General features: G+C 38.8%; 1 protein-coding gene across 2 annotated transcripts in view; it reads left to right on the top strand.

Annotated features, from left to right (window-relative positions):
• CWH43 (cell wall biogenesis 43 C-terminal homolog) overlaps positions 1-19,054 on the top strand; it is a 90,863-nt gene that overhangs the window by 36,607 nt on the left and 35,202 nt on the right. For both annotated transcript variants that reach the window (XM_004469778.4, XM_023592078.2), the window contains exon 9: positions 6,532-6,611. In XM_004469778.4, coding sequence (XP_004469835.1) covers positions 6,532-6,611 — 80 coding nt within the window. The remainder of the gene's footprint in view (positions 1-6,531; positions 6,612-19,054) is intronic.

Here is a 19,054-nt window from a genome sequence, read left to right as displayed (position 1 = left end):
TTTACATCATGGGTTAAATTTATTACTAAATATTTGATTATTTTACTTGCTCTTCTAAATGGAATTTTTCCCCTGACTTCCCCCTCAGGTTGCACATTTCTAGTGAATAGAAACAGCACTGATTTTTGGGTATTGATCTTGTATCCTGACACTACTGAATTTTTTTTATTAGTTCTGGCAGCTTTGTTGTAGATTCTTTTGGGACTTTCTAGGTGTAGGATCATATCCCTCTGTGAATAGCGTAAGTTTTATTTCTTCCTTTCCAATTTGGATGCCCTTCCTTCCTTCCTTCCTTCCTTCATTCATTCCTCTCTCCCTTTCTCCCTCTTTTCCTCTCTCCCTCTCTCCATCTCTCCCTTTCTCCCTCCCTTCCTGGCCTCCCTCCTTCCCTCCCTCCCTCTCTTTCTTTTCTTTCTTGTACTGGGGCTGGGGATTGAACCCAAGACCTCTTATGTGGGAAGCCAGTGCTGAACCACTGAACCACATTGGCTCCCCTTAGTTGGTTTTTTGTTTTGCTTGTTGTTTTGTTTTTCTTTCTAGGAGGCACCAAGGACTGAACCTGAGACCTCCTGTGTGGGAAGCAGGTGCTCAACTGATTGAGCCATATCCACTCCCCCTTTTATTTTTTTCTTGCCTGATTGCTCTAGCAAGAACTACTAGCACCATATGGAACAACAGTGGTGACAGTAGGCATCCTTGCCTCGATCTTGATCTCAATGGGAAAGCTTTCAATCTTTCACCATTGAGTACAATGTTAGCTGTGGGTTTTTCATATATGGCCTTTATCATGTTCAGAAAGTTTCTTTCAATTCCTATCTTTTGTAGTATTTTTATCAAGAAAGGATGCTGTATTTTGTCAAATGCCTTTTTTGTGTCAATCAATAGGATCATGTGATTTTTCTTCTTTGATTTATTAATGTGATGTGTTACCCTGATTTTCTTGTTGAACCACCCTTGCTTACCTGGTATAAAACCCACTTTATCATGATGAATAATTCTTTTAATGTGTTGTTGGATTCAATTAGCCAATATTTTGTTAAGGATTTTTGCATCCATATTCATTAGGGATATAGGTCTGTAATTTTCTTTTTTCATAAATTGTTATCTGGCTTTGGTATTAGTGTGATACTGGCTTCATAGAATGAGTTTGGTAACATTCTTTCTTATTCAGTTTTTTGGAAGAGCTTGAGTAAGATTGATATTAAATCATCTTTGAATGCTTGGTAGAATTAATCTGTGAAACCATCTGGTTCTGGGCGTTTCATTTTGGGGAGTTGTTTGATGACTGTTTCAATCTCTTTACTTGTGATTGTCTTTTGAGGTCTTCTATTTCTTCTAGGGTCAGTGTAGGTTGTTTGTACATTCCTAGAAATTTTTCCATTTTGTCTGCATTGTCTAGTTGCTGGTGTACAATTGTTCATGGCATCCTCTTATGAGCCCTTTTATTTCTGTGGGGCCAATAGTAATGTCCTTGTTTTCATTTTTAATTTTATTTATTTGCATCTTTTTTTTTAGTCAGTTGAACTTAGGGTTTGTTGATTTTGTTTATCTTCTTGAAGAACCAACTTTTGGTTTTGTTAATTCGGTCTATTGATTTTTTGCTCTCAGTTTTATTTATTTCTCCTCTGATCTTTATTTCATTCCTTCTACTTGCCTTGGGATTGTTTGCTGTTCTTTTTCTAGTTCCTTCAGATGTGTAGTTAGGTCATAGATTTTAACTCTTTCTTCTTTTTTAATGTAAGCATTGAGGGCTATAAATTTCCATCTCACCACTACCTTCGCTGCATCCCAGAGGTTCTGGTATTTTGTGTTCTCGTTTGCATTCATCTAGAGATATTTATTGATTTCTCTTGCAATTTCTTCTTTGACCCACTGAGTATTGTTTAATTTCCATATTTTTGTGAATTTTACTTTTTCCATTTTTGTTGATTTCCAACTTTATTTCATTATGATCAGAGAAGTGCTTCATATAATTTTGATCTGGAAATTGGATTTGCTGAGATCTGCTTTGTGACACAACATATGTTCTATCCTGGAGAAAGATCCATGAGCCCTTAAGAAGAATGTATATCCTGCTGTTTTGGGGTGCAATATTATATGTCTATTAGATTTAGTATGTTTATCATATTATTTTATCTCTCTGTTGATCCTCTGCCCAGATGTTCTATCCAATGGGAGAGTGGTGTATTGAAGTCTCCAACTATCATTATAGAGTTATCTATTTCTCCCTTCAGTGTTTGCCTCTTGTAATTTGGTGCATCCTGGTTAGGTGCATATACATTTATGATTGTTATTTCTTCCTGGTGAATTGCCCCTTTTATTAATAGATAATGTCCTTCATTGTCTCTAATAGTTTTGCTATTAAAGTCTATTTCATCTGATGTAAGCATAGCTACTCCAGATTTTTGTTTGTTTGTTTGTTTACTGCATGCATGGAATATCTTTTTCCAGTCTTTCACTTTTAATCTATTGGTATCCTTGGATCTAAAGTGAGTCTCTTATAGACACCATATAGATGGTTCATATTTTCTTATCCATTCCACCAGTCTGTGTCTTTTGATTGGGGAGTTTAATCCATTAACATTCAGTGTTATTACTGTAAAGGCAGTTTTCTATGTCACCCATTTTAACCTTTGGATTTTTATCTGTCATATTTTATTTTCACCACTCATTTTATACTTTTTGTTGCTTTTGCTCATATACTCTTCATTTCTAGACTCTCTTCCAAGTTTCTCTCTCCTGTCTTTTTTTTTCAGGTTGTAGCACTACCTTTAGTATTTCCTACAAAGGTGGTCTTTTAATTATAAACTCTCTCAGTTTCTGTTTATCTGTGAATATGCTAATCTCACCCTCATTTTTGAAAGATAATCTTGCTGGATATAAAATTCCTGCCTGGCAGGTTTTCTCTTGCAGTGTCTTAAATACATCATACCACTGCCTTCTTGCCTTCATGGTTTCTAATGATCCCAATAATCTTATTGGGTATCCCTTGTACATTATGTGTCGCTTTTCTCTTGCTGCTCTCAAAATTCTCTTTGTCTTTGGCATTTGACACTCTGATTAGTATGTGTCTTGGAGTTGGTCTATTTGGGTTTATTCTGATGGGAGTACATTGTGCTTCTTGGGTAGAATACCAGGGTTGGCAAATCTTCTACCATTATTTCTTCATATATTCCTTCTGGGACACCCATGACACATAAGTTTGCACATCTCTTTTAGTTCCCCCAAGACCCTGTTCAATTTTTTCCATTCTTTATCTGTTGAAGTTTGCTTTCGGAGGCCATGTCTTCGAGCTCACTGATCCTTTCTTCTGCCTCCTCAAAACTGCTGTTATATGCCTCCAGTATATTTTTAATTTCATTTATTGTGCCTTTAATTCCTAAAATATCTGCTTTTTTCTATGTGTACTTTCAATTTCTTCTTTGGGCTCACCCAGTATCTTCTTAATATCTTCAGTCTCTTTAGCCATCTCATTGAATTTATTAAGGACATTTGTTCAAACATCATCTGATTAGTTGTCTCAACACCTTTATGTCACCTGGTGGCTTATCTTGTTCCTTTAACTGGACCATATCTTCCTGTTTCTTGATATGTATTATATTTTTTGTTCGTGTTTTGGCATCTGGCTTACTAGATGTATTTTTTCTGGGTGCAGCTTCTCTCTTTAGTTTAGGGCTTCCTGGCCCTTTCTCCCTTGCTGTTTGTGCAATAGGAGCTGAGGATGTAGTTGGCATTGTAACCTGTGGATGTCCAAGCTGCCCATGTTGCCCAATGGACCGATGAAGCTTCTCCCACCTTTCTTCTTTGCCAGGGGTTGGGACAGAGTTGCTGTATTGTGTAATAATCTAAGTTGTGCAGGCCAAGACCGTCTAGAGTTGCCCAGAGAGACTGATTATGTTTCATGTCCCTTCCTCCCTTGTCTGGGGTGGGGATTGAGCTGCAGGTGTGGGCAGAGATCTATGCCGTGCAGGTTCAAAATGACCATAGTTGCTTGCCCAAGTAGACTGATGTAGCACCAACCCCCCTTTTCCCCTGTCAGAGGTGGGGATAGCCCCTCCAAAGTGCCTAATAAGCTAATCCATGTGGGATGAATGCACCTGCAGTTGCCCTGAGAGGCTGAGGAAACACCAGCCCCCTCCTATTCTATGGGGGTAGGGTGGGAGTGGAGCTACAGATATCCCATTATCCTGTCTGTGTGGGCTGAAAGCTCCTGCAGTTGCCCAGAGAGGCAGAGGAAACACATCTCCTTTCCTCTCCTATTGAGATGCAGATATGGTGTCTGACTATTCAGTGTGTGCAGACCAAAAGTGCCTGCAGTTGCCCCAAGAGGCTGGTGCAGGTGCTGCCAGCTTAGGCTAGCTAGGGTGGCAATCTGATCTGGGTGGAAAGAAGCCAGTCCCTACCGTTGCTGTGATTTTCATTCAGCCCCACTTCCCCTCATGCCAGGGATAGAATTAAAATGGCAGCTACCAGCCTCTTTCCAATTTGGACAGGTTCAAACCTGAACTGTTCTTAGGATTATACTTTAGCCAGTCAAATTTACTAATCAGCAGCTAAAGTCAGTGGCCGACCATCTCTTCCTTCTCTATTTTTGGGAAATGGAACTTCTAACTCCAGCCAAGGAATAGCTCCTGAGTTGGCTAGCACCTCCAGTGGAGGATAGGCACTGGCCTCCATGGCATGGAGTGCTCTATTCATGAATCTTCACCACAAATGGGCAGTCTTCTCCTTCCATTCTTTCAAGGATATTGCAGGATGCTCTTCTGGACTCCTGGGCCCCCCAAACAGTTACTTTAGATAGCTCTGTTTAGATTACTAACTGCCTTGTAGGGTGAGCTATAATTCAGAAAGCCTTACTGAACGCCACCTTTGGACTTTCTTTTTTAAAAAGCATTTTATTATATAAATTGTCAAATATTTCCAGATATGTTCATTACATAAAGAACTGTAATGAATCTTAATGCATCCTTCCTCCAGCTTCAACAACGTATTAACATTTGACCCTGTTGTTAACAACTACCTTCCCTACATTTTTTGTGTGGAAGTATTCTAATGTGTATTCCTGATATCATATAATTTCTCCCATAAATACTTCTATTTTAGATTTGTTTTAGTTCTAACATAGACAAGATGATTTAACAGGTAAAATTCCTAAAATGTTTTGGTCTAATATTTGGAAATGTTCATTTCACTTTTATTTCTCCTTTTGTGTAGATCGAATGGGTTAATGTTTGGATTGTGGATGTTCTAGGAGCTCAGACATGAAATTAGATTTTTATTCAATGTCTCACTTACTTCAAATGTACTGTATTAAATAAAAATATTTGTTAAATGTCTACAATGTGAAGATAGTATATTCGGTAGTTATGTAGGATACAAAGAATTGTACCCCTGCCCTCAAGGAGTTAAATAAAGGAGACAAAATATGGAGTAAGGAGATAGAAAACAATTTTAAAAGTGAAATAAAATTTGAATATATTTCTAAAAGAAATGACACAAAGCAGTAAGATCATTGTACAAAAAGTTCATACATACTTCATCATAATTTGAAAACAGCATATTTAAATTTAGGAGAATATGAGGTTCATTTTGTATTCTTTTGCTCTTATGAAGTCAGCTGCCAATGTAATCATTGCTCCTTTGAAGATAATCTGCCTTTTCTCTGACAGCTTGTGAGAGTTTCTCTTTGTTTTGGTGTTCTGAAATTTCACTATGATGTATCTGGATTTGGATTCTTTTTTCCACGTTATGTAGAAGTCTTTGGGCTTCCTGAATCTGAAGAGTGATGTCTTCTATTAATTCTGAAAAAAATTCAGCCATTATTTCTTCAAATATTGCATCTTCCACATTCTTTTCTTTCCTTTTTGAATCCAATTAGATATATGTGGAGCTTCTTATTCTGTTCTCCATGTCTGTTAACTGCTTTCACATTTTTCTACATCTTTGTTTTTCATACTCTGTGTAATTTCCTCAGATTTATATTTCAGTTTACTAATTCTCTAGTCAGCTTTGTCCCAATCTGTTTATCTTGTCCATTGAGTTTCTAATTTTAATTATTGTAATTATATATTTTTAATTTCTAGGAGTCTATTTGATTTATTTAAGAATTTTCCTGATAATTTATTATAGTCTCATGTTCCTTAGTCATATTCATTAATTTTTTTAAAAAGATATTTTATGTTCTTATTCTGAAAGTTCCAGTGTCTGAAGTCTTGGGAGCTTGATTCTAAAGGAATTTTTCCATGTCATTTTCTGATTATGGAGAATTGTTTCCTTGTGTATTATATATATATTTTTTCTTTTTTTACTTTAAGCTTATGGTCCTTGGAACATATTTAGGGAATATTCTTTGGTATGGGTTAGATATGCATGTCACATATGAAAAATAATCCAAGGATTAGACATTTCCCTTTTGCAAAGATTAGATATTTTTTACATTGGCCAATAAGTTCATTACAATACAATCATAAATGTGATTTTTTTTATAAACACTTAAATTCTTCTAAACAATTATTTCTTCTTTCTGTTTAGTTTTATGGCTGCTTGTTGGTGTGGGATTGTTGGGACTTGGACTACGGTATAAAATCTATGAGAAGAAATTAGGCAAAGGGGTAAGTATTAAAATTTTTGAAATAGTATTTTATACGATATCTATGTATTTGAATACATGTGTGCACTTTGCCATTCTCATTGTACTTGCCGTCTGGATCTGAGAGTTTCAGGGCTCTTGCTATATTCTTCTTAACCTTTAGATCACAGGCTGATAACATAATGAAATTTTTTTTATGAAATTGTGTTATTGGAACATCATAGACCTATATATTAGAGTCTAACTGCTCATCATTTTGTTGCGTGAAGTTATTTTATCATTCATGATTTAACAAATCTAAATGATGCAATGAAGAACTATTTTATAATGGGGTCTCTCTATTCCTTTGTAGTATCTCTGAAGAGAACAATGTGAGGTTCTTTGATATCGGAAAAATCTTACAGACAATTCTTGATTTTGTAGGTTATGGGTAGTTTGTGTATAAATGAATTGTGAAAGTTTTCTTGTCTCCTCATCTCCCCTTTTGCTGTCTACGATTTAAAATATATTATTATCAAGAGGAGTAATTTGATTTGTATTCTATACCTGTTCTATCATTCATTTTTTGTTCATTTATTTATTTATTAATTTTGAAAAAATATTTATTTATTTAATTCCCCCCTCCCCTGGTTGTCTATTCTCTGTGTCTATTTGCTGCATCTTGTTTCTTTGTCCGCTTCTGTTGTCAGCGGCACGGGAAGTGTGGGCGGCCCCATTCCTGGGCAGGCTGCACTATCTTTCGCGCTGGGCAGCTTCTTCTTATGGGGCGCACTCCTTGCGCGTGGGGCTCCCCTACGTGGGGGACGCCCCTGCGTGGCAGGGCACTGCTTGCGCACATCAGCACTGCGCATGGGCCAGCTCCACACGGGTCAAGGAGGCCCGGGGTTTGAACTGTGGACCTCCCATGTGGTAGACTGACGCCCTAACCACTGGGCCAAGTCCGTTTCCCTGTTCATTTATTTGATAAATGTTTATCTTATGTGCCTGGTGCCAGGGATACAGAGGTATACAATCTGCCCTTATAGAGTTTACATTTTAGTAGGGGAGAAAGAGTATTCAGATTAACAAATAAATAAAGACCATCACTTTAAAATAGGGCTGCTACAAAGGAAATTAGATTATGGAGTAGAGAGTAACTGGTTCTGGGTGATTAAAGAATGATGAAGCTTGGTCAGCAAGGGGAAGAATGGTAGAAATGAAGTTGGAGAGGTTGGTGTGGGACATCGCGAAGAGCACTGTAGACCACAATAAGGAGTTCTGATTTTATTTTAATTGTAATGGAAGCCATTGGAGTGCTTTAAGTAGAGAGTCAAGAAACCTAATAGACATCACTTTGGCTGCAGTATGAAAAAGGAAATGTAGGGGGAAAATAATGAAAGCAGGGCAATAAGTTATGAGCCTTTTTCTCTTGTCCAGGAGAAGGAAAAAGGTTGTTTGCATACGTGTGGTGGCATTGGAGGTAGAAAGAAATGGATAGACCCAGAATATATTTTGAAAATACGACTGATAGGGTTGATGGATGGATCAGATGTTGGGTAATGAGGAGAGAAGAAATCAAGAATGACTTCTAGATTTTTGGCTTGAGCAACTGGATGGAAGGTGGTAGTATTTACTGAGATGGAAAGAATGAGGGAATAATCGTGTTTGGAGTAATGAAATCAAGAATTAAATACAAAAGTATAGTTACCTGAAAAAGGATAGCTTGATTTAGACTGGTTTGTTGAGCACCTTCGATTCCATCTCCACCCCTCCACCCCCATAGAATGCCTCTTGAAATCTTTGTTGGTAGTTCCATTCTCTTTTTATGACAGTCACAAAACTTAATAATTCTTCTTAAGTAAAGATGAAATGCCCAACCCATTGCTGGTAGAATATGCACATTAAGCTGTTGATATAAAGTAGTGGCCCTCCTATGCAAAGTTATCCTTCTCCCAACCTGAACTTGTATTTTGAGTTGTTTTTTCACTTGTTGTAATGGTTTCTTGTAATCCAGCTCTACTCTTTCATAGGATTGTGGTTTTAGAGCAGTGGGTATTCGTTTGTGATAGATGTTTAGAGTTGGACAGTGCATTCTCTGCCTAAGCTCTTAGACCCAGAAGAGGAGCTCTCAAAAGGGACTGTGCTCCTGCACCTTGACTTGCCTGTACAGAAGAGGTAGAAACCATTCACAATTAGGTGAGAATTGGAAGACCACTTTACAAATATGTTAAAGGTCCCTTTGTATCCCTCTGTGATTTCACTCTTCTTCCTTGCAATAGTAGCCACTATTCTGAATATGATGTTTATAATTTCCAAGCATTTCTCTTTTTTAATGATTTTTATTTAATATTTGTTTGCTATAAAAATTATAGGTTTATAGAAATATCATGCCTAAAATACATAGTCCCAATATACTATCCTATTATCAACACCTTGCATTAGTGTGCACATTTGTTATAATTTGTTTTAATTCATGAAAGAACATTTTTAAAATTGTATTACTCACTATAGTCCATTGTTTACAATAGGCCTCATTGTTTTGTATACTTGTGTTAGTCAGCCAAAGGGATGCTGGTGCAAAATACCAGAAATCTGTTGGCTTTTATAAAAGGATATTTATTTGGGGTAGAAGCTTACATTTACCAGGCCATTAAGCGTAAGTTACTTCTCTCACCAAAGTCTGTTGCCATGCTTTGGAGCAAGATGGCCTCTGACGTTCAACCTTCCTCTTCTTTTTAAGGCTCCATGTCCCAGCTTCTTCCAATATCATCTGTAGGCTGGGATAAGTTTCATCTTGCTCACCGGACTTGTTTCTCTCTGGGCTTAGCTGCTCTGTTTTCTTCACAGGGCTAGCTTTGAACTGTTAGGTGAATGGCTCATTTTTCTTCCTGAGGCCTTCTCTCTTTCCTCACGACCAAGCTCCTCTGTGTGCTTACTTCCCGGGGCTCCAGAATCTAAACTCTCACTCTCTTCTCTGCAGTGTAGTTTTCTCTGTGAGTCTCCACCCACATCCTACTGACTTGGCCCAATCAAAGCCCTAATCATAATTTAATCATGTCCAGAGGAACAGACCAGTTTACAAACATAATCTAATATCTATTTTTGGAATGCATAAACCATGCCAAACTGCTACAATACTCCTATATTTTCTCTTTTGATATTTATTCTAGTAACATATGTATGACCTAAAATTCCCATTTTAATCACATTCATATATATAATTCAGCACCGTTAATTATATTCACAATGTTGTGCTACTATCACCACTATCCATTACCAAAGCTTTTTAATCACCCATGTAAAAATTCTGTATAATGTAAGGATTAAATCCCATCCCTACCTTCAACTCAGCCCCTGGTAACCTATATTCTAGATTCTGACTCTGTGAGTTTGCTTATTCAAATTATTTCTTATTAGTGAGATCATTCAATATTTGTCCTTTTGTGTCTGGCTTATTTAATCCACATGATGTCATCCATGCTGTTGAATGAATCAGAACTTCATTCCTTTTTAATGCTGAATAATATTTTGATTATCCAGTCATCAGTTGATGGACACTTCAGTTGCTTCCATCTTTTGGCAATTATGAAGAATGCCATTATAGACATCAATGTCCAAATATCTGTTTGTGTCCCTGCTTTCAGTACTTCTGGGTAAATAACTAGTAGTGGGATTGCCAGATCATGTAGTTATTCCTTAATTAATTTTCTGAGGAATTGTCAAACTGTCTTCTACAGTGGCTGAACTATTTTACAACCCACCAGCAATGAATGAGTGTTCTTATTTCTCCACATCCTCTCCAACACTCATAGTTTTCCATTTTTAAAATAAAAACTAGATAAAGATTCTGGGGCGTGTGTGTGTGTGAAATGGTTTCTCATTGTAGTTTTGATTTGCATTTCCCTAATGATGTTGAGAATCTTTTCATGTGATTTTTAGCCATTTATGTATTTTCTTTGAGAAATGTCTATTGAAGTCTTTTGCCCATTTTTAAATTGAGTTGTTTATCTTTTTATTGTTGAGCTGTGGAATTTCTTTATAAATTCTGGTTATTAAACCCTTATTGGATGTGTGGTTTCCAAATATATTCTCTCATTGAGTAGGTTATCTTTTCACTTTCATGATGAAGTCCTTTCATGCACAAAAGTTTTTAGTTTTTATGAGGTACTCTTTATTTATTTTTCTTTCATTATGTGTGATATGGGTGTAAAGTCTAAGAAATCATTACCTAACAGAAGATCCTGAAGATGCTTCCCTAAATTTCTTCTAGGAGTTTTATGGTCCCAGTTCTTATATTTAGGTGGTTGATCCATAGTCACTTGATTTTTGCATACGATGTGAGGTAGGGGTACATGTTCATTATTTGCTTATGGATATCCAGGTCTCTCAGCAGTATTTATTGAAAACACTATTCTATACCAACTGAGTGGTCTTGGTAGTCTTGTGACAAAAGGAATTGGCCATATATGTGAGGGTCTGTTTCTGAACTCTCAATTCAATTCCATTGGTCTATATATTTAGCCTTGTGACAGTACCATGCTGTTTTGACCGCTGTAGGTTTCTAATAAGTTTTAAAGGCAGGAAGTGTGAGTCCTCCAACTTCATTATTCTTTTTCAAGATGGTTTGGCTATTTGGGGCTTCTTACCTTTCCAAATACGTTTGATGATTGGCTTTTCCATTTCTGCAAGTAGGCTGTTGGAATTTTGACTGGGGTTATGTCAGATTTGTAAATCATTTTGGGTAGAATTGACATTTAACAACATTTAGTCTTCCAGTCTATGAGCATGGAATGTCCTTCCATTTATTTAGATCATCTTTGATATCTTTTAGCAAAGTACTATAGTTTTTTGCATTTAAGTCCTCTATTTCCTTGGTTAAATATATTCCTAGATATTTGACTCTCTTAATTACTATTGTAAATGGAATTTTTTGAATCCCTTCTCAGATTACTCATTACTAGTGTATAGAAGCACTACTGATTTTTGCATTTTGATGTTGTACCTTGCCATTTTACTGAATTCATTTATTAGCTCTAGTAGTTTTGCTGTAGATTTTTCAGGATTTTCCATATATAGGTCATGTCATCTGCAAATACTGAAAGTTTTACTTCTTCCTTTCCAATTTGGATGCCTTTTATTTCCTTTTTTTTTTTTTTTTTTGGCCTAATTGCTCTGGCTAGAACTTCTAGTACAATGTTGAATAACAGTGGTGACAGTGGACATCCTCATCTTTTTGCTGAAAGTGGGAAAGCTTTCAGTCTTCCACCATTGCATATAACGTTAACAGTGGGTTTTTTGTATATGCCTTTTATAATACTTAGGAAGTTTCCTTTTATTCCTAGTTTTCTAAGTATTTTTTAAAAAGATTTATTTAATTAATTTATTCCCTCCACCCCCATTGTTTGCATTCACTGTGTGCTCTCTGTGTCCATTTGTTGTGTACTCTCTGTGTCTGCTTGTCTTCTCTTTCTGAGGCACTGGGAACTGAACCTGGGACCTCCCATGTGGGAGAGAGGTGCTCAATAACTTGAGCCACCCCTGCTCCCTGGTTTGTCGTATTCTCTCATTGTCTTTCCTCTTTGTGTTTCTTTGTTGTGTCATCATGTTATGTCAGCTTGCTGCACCTGCCCGTCATGCTAGCTTGTCTTCCCCAGGAGGTACAGGGAACTGAACCTGGTACCTCCCATGTGATAGGTGGGAGCTCAATTGCTTGAATCACATCTGCTCCCTTCTAAGTGTTTTTATCAGGAAAGTATGCTGGATTTTGTCAAATACTTTTTCTGGGTCAATAGAGATGGTTGTATGTTTTTCCCCTCCATTTTGTTAATGTAGTGTATTACATTAATTGATTTTCTAGTGTCGAACCTCACTTGCATACCTGGGATAAATCCCACTTGATCATGGTGTCTAATTCTTTTAATGTGCTGTTGGATTCAATTTGCTAGTATTTTGTTGAGGATTTGTGCATCTTTATTCATAAAAGAAATTGGTCGGCAATTTTCTTTTCATGTGGTATCTTTACCTAGCTTTGATATTAGGTGATGTTGGCCTCATAGAAGGAGTTAGGCAGTGTTCTTTCCTCTATAATTTTTTTGAAAGTTTGAGCCAGATTGGTGTTAATTATTTCTGGAACATTTGGTAGAATTCATCTGTGAGCCATCTGGTCCAGGGCTTTTCTTTGTTGGGAGGTTTTCGATGACTGATTCAGTCTCTTTACTTTTATTGGTCTGTTCAGATCTTTTATTTCTTCTAGAGTCAGTGTAGGTTGTTCATGTGTTTCTAGGAATTTCCCCATTTCTTTTAGGTTGTCTAATTTATTAGTATACTGTTGTTCTTAGTGTCCTATTATGATCCTTTTTAATTCTATTTGATCAGTAGCAATGCCTCTTCTCTCATTTATGATTTTATTTATTTTCACCTCCTCTCTTTTTTCTCTTTTTCAGTCTAGCTAAAGACTTTGTCAATTTTATTGATCTTTTCGAAGAACCAACTTTTGGTTTTGTTAATGCTCCCTCCCTTTTTAAAAATTCTATATTTCATTTATTTCTGCTCTAATCTTTGTTATTCTTTCCTTCTGCTTGTTTTGAGTTTGGTTTACTGTTCTTTTTTCTAGTAGCTTCTGATGTGTGGTTAGGTCTTTAATTTCAGTTCTTTCTTCTTTTTTTAATGTAGGCATTTAGGGCTATACATATCCCTCTTAGCACTGCCTTCATAGCATCCATAAATTTTGATGTGTTGTTTTCTCATTTTCATTTGTCTCAACATATTTACTCATTTCTCTTGTAATTTCTTCTTTCACCCATTTATTATTTGAGTGCATTTTTCTTGTTTTGCTTTTTTTCTGTTTTTTTGTTGTTGTTGTCTTTTTTAGTTTTCTCTCTGAGTACATTATTTAACTTCCTATTATATGTGGATTTTCCAGTTCTCTGCCTATTTTTGATTTCCAGCTACATTCCATTATGGTCAGAGAAGATGCTTTGTATAATTTCAGTGTTTAGGAACTTATTCAGAGTGTTTTGTGACCCAGTGTATGGTCTATCTTGGCAAATGATCAATGTGTCTTGAGATGAATGTATATACTGCTATTTGAGGGTGCGACATTCTGTATATGTCTGTTAGGTTTAGTTTAAGTATCATATTATTCAAGTCTCTACATTTCCTTATTGATCTGTCTAGATGTTTTATCTTTTGGTGAGAGTAGTGTATTGAAACCTCTATCTTTTATTGTGGAGGTGTCTAGTCTCTCTCCAGTTTTGTTAGTGTTTGCCTCATGTATTTTGGGGCACCGGTGGTAGGTACATAAATACTTATAGTTGTTATTTCATCTTGGTCGATTGACCTTTTTAACATTTAGTGTTATTACCATAAAGGTAGGACTTGAGCCATTTTGTCCTTTGGTTTTTATGAGTCATATCTTTTTTGTCTTTCTTTTTCTTTATAGCAGCCTCCTTTTCTGTCCAGCTGATCCTCTGCATTGTGTCTGTCTGATCCCATCTCATTTCTAATTCTGTATATTTTTACAGTGCTTTCTTTGTGGTTTCCCTGGGGTTTGTATTTTACAACCTCCATCTATCACCTACTAATCTGGAAAACTGCCAGTTTAGCTTCCACATTGTACGTATTCTTTGTTTCCATATCCCTCCTTTTCCCTTTTGTACCTTGTTTTTGTCCTGCATTACCTCTTTATGTTTTGCATGTCCATTACCAGGAAATATGACTTTTTCTTGTTTAATTTAATTTTTTTTTAGGTTCTCAATAAATGTTTATTATCTACTGGGGAGAGAGATCTGGTCTCTGCCCTCAAAGCTCAGTACCATTAGGAAGAACAAGTCCCAAAAGGGTACACAATGAGGGCAGGACAGAGAATCTGGGATTTAAGAGATTGGGAGGGAGGAGAGGAGAGATTTGGGAAAGGCTTCTAGGTGGACCTTGGAGGATTTGAGCAGAAAGGGGAAGGGAGTGCATTCCTGACAAGGGAACCAGCTCAGCAAAAGTTCGGAGGTGGGCCTGAGAAACACAAGTCTCCCAAGGGTCAGGCAGCAAGCTTCTGGGGCTCACAATTCCAACTGCAGGGCAGGAGTCCTGAAACCCAGGGCTCCCTGTGGCCAGACCTTTGTAAGCACAACCAAGGAAGTCACCATTCATTGAACATGGTTTCAGTAGTGCTTGATGGAGAAGGGGTGGTGGTGCAGTTAATTCCATTTTCAAAAGAAGAAAGGAAGACAAGAGAAGCTGAGTCATTGACTCAAGCCCTGCCTCCAGAGCCCCCTCAGCCACTCTCACCCAATATGCAGGGATACCAGCAGATTCAGCGGTGTGGGAGAGAGGCAATTCCACAGTTTTGAAGAACTGGCGCCAGGGCCACCTGGGTGAGCACCCCCCATTCGGCCCCTTTCAAGCAGGGTGACCTTGGGGTAGTTCACCACACCTGTATGAGTTTGTTTACTTAGCAGTGGTGAAGGCCAATATATGGTTGTGGTGGGAACAAAATAAGCTGATGCATGGGAAGAGTCATTGGACGTGTCCTATGACAGCTGCAAATGACTGAGGCCATCACCTCACAGGATCCCGCTTATCCCGGGAGACGCCAACAGGAAACCGCAGGCACATGGTGCTCAAATGGTTAGGGCCATGCTGAGCATACTCAGAACCCACCAGAGGCACCAGGCAAGCAGTCCCTTCACCCTCACTCGCTCAGGAATCACTGTTAGGCCCCTCCCCTCTCAGCTCCAGATGTCTGGGCCCATCCTCTCTCAAACCCAGACGTCTGGACCCCAGCCGCCTCCTCCCTCAGACCCAGGAGTTGGGATCCCCAGCCTCTCTGACCCAGATGTTGACCCAGCTTCTGTGAGGCCTCAGTACACAGGCTCCTTTCTCTTGGACCCAGGAGTCCAGGTACAGCCCCCTGTTCCCTCAGACTCAAGGGTCCAGGCTCTGGGCTTCTCCCCTCTTAGACTCAGACATCTGGACTGAGCCCCTCTCCCCTCGGACCCAGGCGTCAACCTGACTTTGCCCCAGTGGTAGGCATCTGGCCACTGGGCCCCGCTCCCCACTGCGGCCTGATGAGGAAACCTGCGTTTCTGGGCTGAGGTGGTGGCCCTAGACTCGGGGATAGCCCCGCGTGCCCGGCGGCCCCTCCTCGGCCAGCAGGCAGCGACCCTTGCCAATGGCCAGAGGCAGGCAACTGCAGTCCAGGCAGTCCAGGAGGGCACAGGCCTGGGAGAGTGCACGACTCGCAAGCATCCAGCGGGAACAGGCATGGGAGCCACACAGCCGGGACGAATGCTCGGCTGGGACCAGTGCTTGGCTGGGGGCACGAGGTCCAGCCCCAAGCAGGGCCAGCATCACAGGGTCCCGGGCAGGAGGGAGTGGCTGGGCAGAATGCAGCGCAGGCAGGTGCTGAGGTGGGGAAATGCCTGTATTCTGACTCTCACAGGACTTAAAGAGTGGAGTTGTATATTGAGGATACAGTACTACTGGGTTTTGCACTTACTCTTTTTTTTTTTTTAAAGATTTATTTTTTATTTATTTCTCTCTCCTTCTTCACCCCCCAGTTGTCAGCTTTCTGTGTCCATTCGCTGTGTGTTCTTCTGTGTCCACCTATATTTTTGTCAGTGGCACCCGGAATCTGTCTCTTTTTGTTGCGTCATCTTGCTGTGTCAGCTCTCCGCGTGTGCGGCTCCACTCCTGGGCAGGCTGTACTTTTTTGCACTGGGTGACTCTCCTTACGCGTGGGGCTCCCCTACGCGGGGGACACCCTTGCGTGGCACAGCACTACTTGTGTGCATTAACACTGCGTGGGCCAGCTCACCACATGGGTCAGGAGACCCTGGGTTTGAACCTTGGACCTCCTAAGTGGTAGGCGGATGCTCTATCCGTTGGACTAAATCCGCTTCCCTGCATTTACTCTTTTATTGACCTTTATGGAATATCTTTCTTCTTCACACTATTCCAAGTTACTGCTTCCTGTGCTTTCCTTTCAACCTGAAGAAGTAATTCTTGTAGGGCAGATCTTTTGTGATGAGCGCTCTCAGTTTCTGTTCATCCTTGAATATTTTAAAACTGCCCCTCTTTTTTTTTTTCCCCTGAGGTATCCATACCTCAAAATCCCAGATTGAATCTGGGATCTAGTATGAGGGTAGCTGGTGCCTGACTACTGAGTCACATCGGCTCCGCTGAGTTGGTTTTTTCATTTGTTTTGCTTGTTTGTTTTGTTTTATTTTGTTTTGTTTTTTAGGAGGCACCAGAACCGAACTTGGGACGTCCCGTGTGGGAAGCAGGTTCTCAACTGCTTGAGCCACATCCATTCCCCTGCCCTTCATTTTTGAAGGGCAGTTTTACCAAATAAAGAATTCTTGGCTGGCAAGTTTTCTCTTTCAGTTCCTTAAATTTATCAAATCACTACCGTCTCACTGCCATGGTTTCTGTTGAGAAATTGGCACTTAGCCTTACTGAGATTCTCCTGTATGTGATGAATTGCTTTTATCTTGCTGCCTTCAGAATTCTCTCTTTATCTTTGGCATTTGTCATTCTGATTAATCTGTGTCTTGGAGTAGATCTATTAGGGTTTATTCTGTTTGGAATATGTTGTGCTTCTTGGATATATATATGTTTTTCATAGGAGATGGGAAAATTTCAGCCATTATTTCCTCAAATATCCTTTCTGCCCATTTTCTCTTCTCTTTCTAGGATACATATGATGCATATGCTTGCATACTTCATGCTGTCACTCAAGTCCCTGAGATACTGCTCAGTTTGTTTGTTTTTCTATTCTTTTTTCTATCTGTTCTTCTGACTGTATGATTTTGATCGTCCTGACTTCCACAGTTTGCTGATGCTTTTTTCTGCCTGTTCAAATCTGTTGTTGAATGCCTCTAGTATATTTTTAATTTCCATAATTTCTGTTTCTTTTTAAACTTCAAATTCTTCTTTATATTCACACATTGTCTTCTTAATGGCCTTTAGGTGTATATCCACCATTAGTTTATTTCTTTCCATATTTTCCTTCATTCCTTAAATTGATTTCAGAGATTTGTTTGAACTTCTTTGGTTAGTTGTTTCAAAGTCTGTGTCTCTTTTGAAGTTATTTGTACCCTTGGCTGAGTCATACCTTCCTGTTTCTTAGCATAGCTTGTAATTTTTTTTGTTGATTTCTGGGTATCTGTTTATTTTAATGTGCTAACTCTCAAGGTCAGTCTTTTGCCTTTTGCCTAAGTTTTATTGTTGATTGGCTTTGTGTTAAGACTTGTCTTCGATGTTTGGTCCAACTTATTCTGGACCTTTCGAGTATCCCATGTTTAACTCTTCAGATTTTCTCAGCTCTTCTGCACCTGATTTTTGCTTTGGATATGTGGCACGATTTTCAAGATTATCCTTTTGTGAGAAATCCTTTCACCTCCAGGAGAAAGCTTCCTTTCCTCTGTTCCTTCTCCAGGATTCTTGATCTGTTCTACTTGTTTTTGTGTAGATTTTCACCCCAGCTCCTAGGATTTGTTTAAATTCTCTCCCTCACTGAGTGTCCCCTTTTCATTATACTTTTCAGTTGTGGGACCCATTCTTTGTTTGAATAAATCTGATTATAAAAACAAGAATAAAACACTAGACTAAAAAAGAAAAACAGTTCACTTCCCCTCCCCTCTCCCTTTCCCCATGAGTCTTTTCTGCTTCTGGTTTCTTCATTAGGGTGTTCTGCTCCTGGGAGCCAGATAGGGTCAATCCAGAACGGTTTGCTTTTGGATTAGGTGGTCCAGCAAACAGAGTGTGGATTGAGTGTGTACATCTCTTGCCAACAGTACTGCTGCCGTATCTTTTTTTTTTTCCTTGGTGGCACTTTTGTCTGCTGCATTCCTCAGCGCCTTGTGTTCTGCTCTGGATCTCTGCAGACTTGGGTCCTTATGCCTGGATATGTTTGGAGTTTTAACTCGCTGCTCTGAGTGACCCTATGATCTGTATCCACAGAAGGAGAGACCCAGGCCATGCTGCCTCTGTGCAACTCCCAGGCTACAGGGGACCAAGTGAGGGGGAGGGGTCTGAACTGGCAAGTCCGGATGCAAATTTCCTATCAGATTTTGATGTTTATTTGTTTTTTTCCCTTTTCCTTGATTTATCATTTGTGGATTCCTTTTCTAGTCTCTGTTATACTCCAGAGATCCAAGCAAATGGGGATCTGTCCCTTTATTAGTTGATTTTGAGGGGAGCCTTTCCTGGGGATGTTTTACATTGCCATGTTGATGATGTCATCTCCATGCATTGCTTTATGTTGTTGCTATATATGATATATCCCCAGACAAGATTGTTTGTTTCCGTGCTTTTACAATTTATCTAAATGACATTTTACCTATTTATTTTGCAACTTTTTAACTTAAAATCAACTGTGTGAGAGTCATTCATATCAATATGTGTTGCCCTAATTCAATTATTAGGGCTGTATAGTATTCCACTATATGTACACCATTTATTTATTCATTCCTACTCATGAACTGCTAG

This window comes from Dasypus novemcinctus, chromosome 1 (genome assembly GCF_030445035.2).
Source record: "Dasypus novemcinctus isolate mDasNov1 chromosome 1, mDasNov1.1.hap2, whole genome shotgun sequence".
Lineage (NCBI taxonomy): Eukaryota > Metazoa > Chordata > Mammalia > Cingulata > Dasypodidae > Dasypus > Dasypus novemcinctus.
The sequence above is the reverse complement of the archived record's forward strand: the minus strand, read 5'-3'. Positions and strand labels throughout refer to the sequence as shown.